This window comes from Rhinolophus ferrumequinum, chromosome 2 (genome assembly GCF_004115265.2).
Source record: "Rhinolophus ferrumequinum isolate MPI-CBG mRhiFer1 chromosome 2, mRhiFer1_v1.p, whole genome shotgun sequence".
Classification (NCBI taxonomy): Eukaryota; Metazoa; Chordata; class Mammalia; order Chiroptera; family Rhinolophidae; genus Rhinolophus; species Rhinolophus ferrumequinum.
The window spans coordinates 52,455,734-52,466,721 of NC_046285.1; the positions used below are offsets into that span (position 1 = coordinate 52,455,734).

Here is a 10,988-nt window from a genome sequence, read left to right on the forward strand (position 1 = left end):
TTCCCTTCTCTGGGTTCCTCTGCTTATTTCGGTCTTCTCTTTCTGACCTTCAAAGTCCTGGCGAAATCCTGCTTCCCCCAGGAAGTCTTCCTGGTGTTCCTGGTAAGGTGCTAGATTTAACAGGCAAAAAATATAGGACGTCAATGAAATTTGAATTTCAGGTGAACATACCGACACCCAAACATTATTTATCCAAAATTCAGATTTCACTGGTCATCCTGTGTTTCATCTGGCAACCCGGCTTCTGAATCAAACTTGCCAACTTCTGGCCCTTCCCTAGATCACTTCTTCAGTTCTTTTGAGCAACAAAGTTTCTTCTAAAAAATCAGGAGCATACAATGTTATATGTCAGTTATATCTCAATAAAATAGAAGAAAATGACTTTTAAAAGTCAGGAACAGGAGCCAAGATTGCCAAGTCCTTTCCTACAAGGTATCTTGGGGTTTGGCCTAGAACAGTGCTTGCTCCCAACCCTTGCTGCCCACTGTTTTAACACACATGGCTTCTCCATCTTAGCCCTTTTGTTCCAACCTGGGATGTCCCTGAAGTGAAACTATGTGTCATCTTTATAAAGGAAACCAACACATTGTGGGTCAGAACTTCTCTCTTGCTGATCTAGTTCACGATGGGCCTTGCATAGAGCACCTCAGCCTGTGACGCATATTCTCATCTCACATCCTATTTCTCCCACAGCAGCCCAGGAAGCAAGAGCAGCGCGGGGAATTTGGGCAGTTAGAGAGGAGAGAAAAAAGTATGGGAGGTGAAATGGTGCTTGATCCAAAGTCTCAAAGAACTGCTTAACTAACTATTGTGTGGATTAAAAAAAAAAAAAGAAAGAAAGAAAAAGGACGAGATTTTGAAGCATCCGGCAGAATGTTTAAAAGTCTGTAAAGTATCGGGTCAAAAGGAAATCTACTTAATAAAATTAAGAGAGAACTGTAGCTAGTATGTATCTGTCCAGTCTTAATCCTTTATAATCAGAAGGGGAAAAAAAGCTTTATAATCGGTCCTGAGTCCAGCACCATCTCACCTCCTCAATCTTGGGGAAGTCACTTCTCCCCAAATCTAAGAGGTGGGATTTGGACAAATGGTCAGTGAGGGCCCATCTAGCTCCCACAGTCCAAGTGACTGTTTCTTCAATTGCTAAGATACACCTCAAAATCTTCAAGAACAAAGGAAACGTTACCACATGTCCTGTGGACAGGTTTCAGAAGCATGAAAACGAGTGCTTTTAGAAATGAGGTCAATTGAAATACTACATGCAGTGGTTCACAAAGGTGATAGAATTGCTGTCCTAAGGACAATTTAAGGAAGTATGGAAATATTCATTGCATTTTAAGCAAGAAAAGTCATTTGTACAATTTGATGTGAGTGTGTGTGTGTGTGTGTATGTGTGTGTGTTTCAGAGGGCTATTCAATAACTTCATAGAGACTCTTGGAGATAGAATTATGGGCCATCTTTATTTTGTTTTTTTGAAAAAAAATTTCTGTACAACAATGAACACATTTTGCTCTGGAAACGGGGAAGAGACTCTAAGATGTTATTTATTTTTACTTTTTTAGAGGGTGGGGAGAGACCTCAATGACAGAGATTTGGTGTAATTGTACTCTTTAGGCACATTATCACTGGTTTAAAAAGTAACTTAAAAAAGAAATCTTGACCACGACCTCCGCTAGAGGGCACTCTTAAATTTTCGACTGCCTGTGATGCAGACGATTTACAAAGGCAGTTTCAAGGTTTCATTTCAGTCCCGTTGCGGGGATTCTTAAGCTTCTTTGTTTGTTTGTTTGCTCAGCTTTAAATAAACTTTTTTATTTTGGGATAATTTCAGATTTACAGGAAAATTGCAAAGGTAGTACAGAGAATTCCTGTATACCTTTACCCACCCAGTTTCTCCTAGTGTTAACATCTTACACAACCATGTTACATTTGTCAACACTAACAAATTAACATTATTTCAGTACTAATAACTAAACTACAGACTTCATTGGATTTCACGAGTTTTTCCATTAGTGTTTTTATTCTGTTCCAGGATACAATCCCGTTTATCACATTGCATTTACTCAATTTTTTGTGTGTGTTTTGCTTTTTTTTGTTGTTGTTTTTTAATAGTTAGACATTTATCATTTATATCCCTCACACAGTGATAACCCCCCTCCCCCGATCCACTACCCCTCTGACATCGCACACAGCCATTACATTTCCACTGTCTCTATTCCTAATGCTGTACTCCACTTCTTGTAAACGTATATATAATTATAGTTCACATTCATTATTGTTCAGCTTCAGCTTCAGGTGTACAGTGTAGTGATCAGGCATCTACACCGTCCCTGAATTGGTCTGCCTAATAAGACAAGAGTCCATCAGATACACTACAAAATCTTTACAACTTTATTGATTATATTCGCCAAACTGTCTTTCATATCCCCATGGCAATCTTGTGGTTACCGACTGTGCTCCTTCCCCCTTATCCCCACCCCCCCTCCCATCTAGCAACCCTCAGTTTTTCTTCTATATCTCTGAGGCTGTTTCTGATTAGTTCATTCAGTTATTCTTTTCTTTAGATTCCACATATAAGTGACATCATATTGTATTTGTCTTTCTCTGTCTGACTTATTTCACTTAATATAATGTTCTTTAGGTCCACCCATATTATTGCAAATGGTAAGATTTCATTCTTCTTTATGGCTGCGTAATACTCCATGCATTTAGTAAATTTTTTAACAAACAGACAAAACACTCACTGTGATAACCACAGATTGCTATTTCTGTTTTGCATGAACATCTGTATTTATTTGTAAAAGTTATTTAACTTTTTCAACCCCTATGTTGTCATCAACATTTCTGTCTTGCAGTGTGCATGGAACCATTATTTTTTTTTTTGATTATTTATTTTTTTCAGTTACAGTTGACATTCAATATTATTTCATAGTAGTTTCAGGTATACAGCATAGTAGTTGGACTTTTATATAATTTATGAAGTGAGCCCCCTTGATTAGTCTAGTACCCACCTGGCACTGTACATGGTTGTTACAACATTATTGGCTATATTCTCTATGCTGTGCTTTATGTGGAACCATTATTTTCAGTAATTTTGCATTTTTTTCAATTAATCTGTTTCTTTTCAGTTTATGTTCCCCCCAGCAGGATGTCATTAAAATATGAATGCGATGGAATTATCACTATTTTTTTTAGATATAATAATGGCATTGTGCTTAGGATTTAAGGGAAAAGTCCTTATTGATGAGGTACATACTGAAGTATTTACAGATGAAATTGTTTACTTTAAAATACTTTAGCAAATGAAAAAATTGGGGAGCTAGAGAAAATAAAATAGGATGTGTCCATGAATATTCACGAGATTATTCTTTTTTGTGTATGACGGAAAATCTTAAAAAGTAGTTTAAAATGGAAATATAAAATAATTGAACAGTGGAAGCTTGCTTGTAATGTGACAATAATGCTGGATGCTGTGGATTGTTTAGACTGGCAGCTATTTGGCTTAATAGAAATTCACAGATCCATTTAACAGACATTTGTAGAATCATAGCTCTATATCAGAAACACTCCCAGGCACTGCACACAGTGCCGGAGGAAAAAGACAGACTGAGAAGCCACCCTTCAAGAATCTGACTCAGACATATTTGAGGCTTGGGGTGGAACCAACCGTGCAGTAAAGGCTGATTAAAAATGAATCTTGGCTGGCAGCACATACCCCATATTTTCAAGGTGGGGATTTTATTTGCATCTCTCTTTGCTAGTTTTGTGGTTTTTGAGTTGACTCATCTCAGCCATGTGGTTAATAAATGAAAGATTTATTACTATGACACTTAATAACAATAATTTCTAATAGTAATTTAAAAATCTGTATGGGTTATAATTCTTCCAAGGACCTGCAGCTCTTCATAATTATCACAATTATCCTATGATCATTGAACTAGATTGTAGCTGCTTAGTGGCTGCTGACTTTCTGCTTGCTGAAGTCAGCTATTCCTTTTCCCTCAGACGCTCAGACGGCCTGCCTCCTGGCTCACTGAGGAGAACAAGGGCAGGTGCTGAGCTCTGCTCTGCTCTGTGATGGTGGCAAAATCTGTCCAACACTTTTCTATCTCTTTTTTATTCTACAGCACAAGTATTGGGAAGCCCTAAACTCGGAGCAGGTATGGACAATTGTGCTCTCTCTCTATTCCAGAAGGGACTTCCTTTGGCTTGACTTCAGTTCCTGTTTTTGTTAGCCCCCCCTTGGATGTCTGGGCCCACGCCAAAGAGGGAAAAAAAAGAATGTGAAAACGAGAGGCGAGCCTGAGGATCAGGGGATTTTCCAGGTTCTCTCAGTTCAGAGTGCTTTCCACTTTGCCCAAACCACACTCAGAAGATGTGTAACTCAAGGAAGAAACGTGGTTTGGGACAGAGGTCTATGAACAAGCAGAATAACTGCAGGTTACTAAGGGTAGTGGCGCTGAGAGTGGCTGCAGTAGTTGAGATACACATTCTCCCACATTGTCATTCTGAGACCTCGAGCAGCTGGCTGCTGTCCATGCCACGCTCACCTCCAAGTGATAGCTGAGCGTGTTTTATGACAACCACCTGTGCCTGTCATCTCCCAGGATTGTTTCTGATAAGACGGTAGATCATCTTTTGCTCAAATTCTCTTTATGACTGGACAAATGGATTTTATTGCCTAAAATGAAGTTGTTGTTATTTTTTTTTATTGGGGAATATTGGAGAACAGTGTGTTTTTCCAGGACCCATCAGCTCCAAGTCAAGACGCTGTCCCCCAATCTAGTTGCAGGGGGCGCAGCCCATCATCCCATGTGGGAATCTAACCGGCAACCTTGCTATCAAAAGCTCACACTCCAACCAACTGAGCCATCCGGCCGCCCCACCGGCAGCTTGGCGGCAGCTCGTTGTCTTCAATCTAGTTGTGGAGGGTGCAGCTCACTGGCCCATGTGGGAATTGAACCGGCAACCCTATTGTTTAGAGCTCACGCTCTAACCAACTGAGCCATCTGGCCACCACTCAAATGAAGTTTTAAAACACATTATTCTGGGGAATCAGAAGAAAGATTTTAAAATGTTTTTGAATGTTTAACCCACTTCACAGAGTTCACTTGATCAAAGTGGCGGACTGTTTCTGTTTGCCAGAAGCTGAATTGGTCAGGTGTAGCAAGAATAACCCTGAAGAAGCCATTTTAGGAGCTTGAGCAGTGGTTCTGAAACATCAGGGCAGTTAAGAATCTTCCTAGGAACTTGTTAAAATGCCAAACCTCAGGACCCAACCCCCAGATAGGGTCTAGGGCGTGTCGCCAGCATCGGCCTTTTTTCTGATGTTGTTGGTCCCGAACACGCTCAGAGCTGTGATCTAGAATGTGGACCTCAGCTGGAAAACAGCTCTCATCACAAAGTACACTGTCCATCCTCAGAGAGCAGGCTCCAACATCCGCCACTGGGCAACCGGGCCATGGAGGCTAAAGGGCCGGGGAGCTCTTTTACGTGGGATCTTTGATAATGTCAGGAAGGAATTTGCTTCGAGATTTCCCCCCAAATCTGCAACCGCAAGTAAATGAGACGTTAGCACTGGAAGTGGCTGGCACAGCCCTGAACAGGTACAGGGGGCTAAGTTGTACCAATCAAGTCTGCTTTGTCCCTGGCCTGCAGGGTTAGTGGGAATGGGGTCTTTTTAACATGATGCTGTTTTCAATCACTAAGTAGTAGAACTCAGTTCAGTTATTATCAGTACATCACTCATTGAATTAGGCTCTTCCTGTCTAAAACAAAGTTACAATTTGTATTTTATAACGGGCATGGTATGGGCATTCTCTGTCAGCAGCTCAGGGAGCCTTCAACACCTTCTCCCAGACCTCTAAGGACTGGACTGATTGATTTAGCTCAAATTTGAGCATCTGGTGGAGTTTTGTTTTGTTTCATTTGGTTTGGAGCGCGTGTCCATGACTGGCTCTCTTCTCTTACCCAAATAGATCATCTGGCCAGGGCTAACACAGCCTCTGCCGCCTTGCTTGTTCTTTTCTGGGTCTTTTCATACTGTTAAATGTGACCTGTGACTCAGAATTATTAGTCATAGAAACTCAAAAATGAAAGAAATCGTATTGTCTAGTTACTGATCCAACATCCCAACTTACATATAGAGAAACCAAGGCCCAGAGAAAAGAAAGCAAGTTAGTGGCCGAATGACTTGAGTCTAACTCCCCACTTGCCTCCATGGTTGGAATCACTAAGGATTCCCTTTGCTCTGAGCCCATGTACAAAAGTCTCTCTCTCAACCATCGTATTAGAGCAATAGGAGTCTGCAAATAGCTTCATCATGGTCTTGTGCCCGCCTCTTTTTTTAAGCTTTCACTCCTATCCCTGCAAATTTCAATTTCCTGTACTTGTCTGAGTCAGAGCAATGAAGTATTCACTGGCTGTGACCACCACTCTGAATTAGTTTTAAGTGATTGTTTTTGACAAGTATGCTGACCTCAAGTTTAGAGGAAACACTGTGAGGAAACAGATGGAAAGGGCAGACCAGTGCCCTGCTCTTAAGGAGCTCATCATCTACTTGAGAAGACTAGGCAGAAGCCCAGAGAAAGGTCAGGGCTGTCCATGTGCAGCTGCAAATGACTGTTACAGGTAGTCCAAAGAGAGAAGGGGGTGAGAGCTCAATAGGCATAAGCAGTCAGGTAGGCTTCCTGGAGGAGGAGGTACTTTCCTGGGTCAGAAAGACTGGGCTGTGTTTGCCGGGTCTTTTCCGGGAATGACTTAGACATGGAGGTGGGAATTCTCAGGATAAAGGGAACGTGACTCAGTCTCACTAGAGAAGGACTTGGTGACAACAGGGGAAGAGGGTGGGCAGGGAAATGAGGCTGATATATTCAGGATGGCTGCCCATTAATTCCTTTATTTAATTGTGTTTGCCCCGGTAGGTCCTAGAAACACTGGCCTGGTTACTTGTTTGTCCTTGTGTGTGCCTGGGCCATGAGAACCAGGACTGGAGCTATTGTTGGGAGTTGTGGGACATGGGAAGGGTCTGTTCCACCAAGGTACCTTTTGTGTCTTTTCTTCACAGTGGGACCCTGAAGATGTAAACTTTGAAGGGAACAAAGACAACATGGAGATGCTTAGATACCAGATGCACAGGTGCTTTGTGAGTCCAGTGGACTTGACCTCTGATGAGTGACTTTCTGGAGCCAGCTCAACAGCGCAGAGCCCCAAGTCAAGTGTTTGTCAGGAACTGAGGAAGGATCAACCGGCAGTGACACCCAGGGTAGGAATTTAAGCTTCTGCCGAGGCTGCCCAAGAAAGTGAGGAACCAGGAGCTGTCACAGCTTGGCTGGCCTGTGCCATGGCTCAGAATGGAGCTAAGACTTTGAGTCCTGTGGACAGACCTGACATGCCCAGAGTTTGTTCTGAAAATTACAAGTTTATAGAGCACCCTTGCTTTGAAATATAAAACTTCATCTAAAGGACATTGGACCCTCTTTTCCCTTTCCCTTTCGATTCAGCCATACTCTGAATATCTGCCAAGTGCCAGGAATGAGTTCATCTAACAAATAGTTAATGTGTTTGGTTGGATCTCAGTAGAGCCCCATTCTGTAAGACCTGGCTAAGCCTAGGAGATGGGAGGGGTCAGCCCACATGCTGCGGAGTTGGGGGGACACAATCACAGGTACTGATGGGACCTGGCTCTGGCCCTCTGGTCACCCACTTGAGTTTTCTGCTGGAAGTTAGAGATAGAACTGCTTGGTCAACCAAGTGTTTGTGAGGGTAAGCGAAGTAAATTTCTCTAGGTACCAGGACTTGTTCCAGCTTGGCAAGGTGTATGCTGGGACACAGCGTGCAGGTGAGGGGGACGGTCTGCGTCAGGAGGTAACTGAAAGCATGCAGAGGGTAAGAGGCATGGCAGGAGGTGTTAAATTCAAGCACAGCCATCCCATTTTAGGATTGTTTTGATACTGTGATCACAGATGAGGGGGACGGTAGAGGGACTGAAGTGAATAAACCCTGACTGAGTGTGGAGCAGAGATAGGTCTGAATCCCAGCACAGCCACAGAAGTCTGCCACAAGAGGAAGTGGGAGAAATGCCAAGAAACAGCTCTGCTCCTGGCTGGCCCCTGGCAGCCTGTGTGACTCAGCTGCTGCTGCCTGCTTTCTCCTAAGGGGTAGTGCAAGTCCTGGCAGCATGAAGAAGGGGGTGCCTTAGGGAAACAGGTTGGCTCCACATATCTCTGCCGAGATCCTAATCTCCTGGGTGATCTCTGAGCTAGAAGTAAACTTCAAGCAACCCTACGTATCCCCTTTATCCAACTGCTTTGGTCCCTGATTGTCTTGTAATGGAGTTTGCTAGTCAGTTTTGCGTTGTGATCTTAACCACCGAAGCTGTACTTTGAGGGAAGAGGAAAATATGAATTGGCAGGGTGGGTGCAGTGTGTATGTGTGGAGAATTCCAGAAGATGAAACTGTACAGAGGATTGAAAGCAGGGAAGGGTGGAATCCAGTCAAGGCAGGAGGCATCCGATGTGGCCAGGATAGGTTATGTGCTGTAAGGAGTGGATAAAGAGGCCAGAAAGCAAGCCGACTGTGAAGGCTGGGAAGTTGGTACTTAATTCTGTGGCCAATGTAGCCATAGAAGATACCAGAGTAGGAAGGTGGCTGACGTGCCTCACGTAGGCCACAGCTAATTGGTGAGTTTTTATCCCTGTGGCCCCAAATTTTCAGGAAGCAGAAATGTACAGTCATGAGATACAGTACGAATATGGGGAACGTGTTTAATCTGAGTGGTAACAGCAGGGCAGGAGGACAGCTCATCTTTAGAAAGGCAGAGGCACGGGAATAGGATGACATCTCTGTAGTTTCCTTTAGCGCATCCCCCTCTTTCAGGGGGAGGCTGGCGCATGCTCCCCGAGGCACCAGAAATTGGCTGGCTCCTGATGGAAATGGCCATTCATCCAAGAACATGAAACGATTTTCTTGTGTGTGTGGGGGCAGTGGGTATATGAGACATCGCTATACCTTCCTCTCAATTTTGCTGTGAATTCAAAACCGCTTTTAAAAAATAAAGTCTTAACAAAATAATCTTGCTTTCAGCAGCACAAACTATTAATATTTGAGCTCCAGATGTTGTCTGTGTCCTTACATCCCATCGTCCCCGCCTCTTCCTTCACAAACCAGTTCCTAGCGTCGCGGTCCAAGCTTGTCTCAAAGCTGAACCCCAAGTCTCTTCATCCAGGGTGAAAACTATTAAACTGGGAATTTTGGAAGCAGAGTTTGGCCTCGTTGTTCAATGAGAATCTGCCTGTGATGCAAAGCTCTGGAACTCTGGAGCCTTTGTGAAGAGGTAGCAACCAAATGCCTTTCTCCTGGTAGGAGTGTCCTTGCTTCTGCTGCAGACTCATCCCTAGCTGTTAGTCAGGCCAGGAGGATCATGGGAGTTATATGCCCTGAAGACTAACTGAGCAGTGCGAGGCGTTACCTACGCTGGCGAGAGGCTGGGGAACAGATGTGTAATCCTCCTCTGCCCACTCATCTGGAGATAAGAGATGACAGTCTTAGTTGCGCTGCCTACTATCTGCATGGCTTGGAGCACGCATGTTACCTCACCTTCGTGAACTCTTGAGGTAGACTGAGAAGAATAACTAGAAAGCTTGTAGTGAAGACTGAGTGAATTAACATCTATGAAATGCGTAACACAATACCTGACTCAAAGGAGACAGAAGCAGGATTAGTTGCCTTCCGCCCTCTACTTCCTGGCCACAAATGCATGAAAGGCAGTAACCAATGAGGCCCACAGTTGGAAAGGACTTCAGTGATTTGAATTCCCTTGACAACGACCCCAACAAATGATTATCCAGGCCCTCTTTAAACTTTTCCAATAAAAAAAGATTGCACCCATTTTAGCTCCCAAAGAAATGTGTGTCATTTAGGGAGAGCTCTCATCACTAAGACTTTCTCAAAATCCTGTCTAGATGCTAAAGAACTAGTCCTCTTATTTCCTGCCAGTACTTTATTATGATGAATTTTTAAATTTTATTAACTTTATGGGGGTGACGTTGCTTAATACAACTATATAGGTTAGATTTGTGAGTATCATCTGTGCCCCACACACATCATGTTTGTTACAATGGGGTGAGTTCCTATCGGGTAAGGAGGGGCACTGGGCACGAGGCATGGCCAGGCACCAGCTCCAGGTCTGATTCTGTACGATCCTTGTCAAGGCATTTCCCTTTCTGGGTCAGTTTCCTCATCTGTAAAATGAAAGTTAGGCCCGATTTCTTTCCTTTTCTCCCTCTTATGAATATGCGAGTGAATTTTTGTTTCCCACAGAGTTTTATAAACCCTCAAGAAAAACATACTATTAAGCCAAATTTCAGATATACTTTGAAAATAGGTTCCGTTATATTTCTTTGTTTGGTTTGACTATCTGTTTAAGATGAAATTTGCCTTTATACGAAGCACACAGTGCTTGCTATCACCTGAAGAGGTCACAGCATTTGACATTTACAAATTTTGCCGTTCCTTCGAGTACTGAAAACCAAAAACTGTAACTCCTGGTTTCCAAACTTGGGGATTCTGGTCACTTCATGCACTTTCTTCATTGAGAGTCTCTATTATTGGCAGTTTATTTTGGTGAAGCCTCATTCCTGCTAAACTATTTCTTATATTGAAGGACATATGAAAAAAATGTTCCACAGTGGGAGAAAAAGAATCTGTATCATTAAGGAAAAGAACAGAGATGTCTTGGCAGTGTCTCGAGACTAATTATGCAACGCTTCCAAGGTTCTCTCCACTTCATTTCCTTGATCATGTCCCTTCTTTATCATTTTTCTCCACATTTTCCAACTCTGTGGGCATTGTTCTACTTAGATTTTACATTGTTTTGTTTTTCCCCCCTAACGTTCAGGTGTATGTTTTGTCAGAGGAGGCTCTGCCTTGAACGAATCCAACATTTGGTGTAATGTTGACGGAGACCTCTTCAACACGTTCACACATG

General features: G+C 43.0%; 1 protein-coding gene across 5 annotated transcripts in view; it reads left to right on the forward strand.

The window, feature by feature from the left end:
• Positions 1-10,636, forward strand: part of TMEM44 (transmembrane protein 44) — a 35,917-nt gene extending 25,281 nt beyond the window's left edge. For 2 of the 5 annotated variants that reach the window (XM_033131774.1, XM_033131770.1), the window contains 2 exons: positions 4,129-4,161; positions 7,068-10,636. In XM_033131774.1, coding sequence (XP_032987665.1) covers positions 4,129-4,161; positions 7,068-7,178 — 144 coding nt within the window. In that variant the 3' untranslated portion in view covers positions 7,179-10,636. The remainder of the gene's footprint in view (positions 1-4,128; positions 4,162-7,067) is intronic. The other 3 variants (XM_033131779.1, XM_033131787.1, XM_033131795.1) reach the window with 2 other exon arrangements.
• The last annotated feature ends 352 nt before the right edge of the window (positions 10,637-10,988 follow it).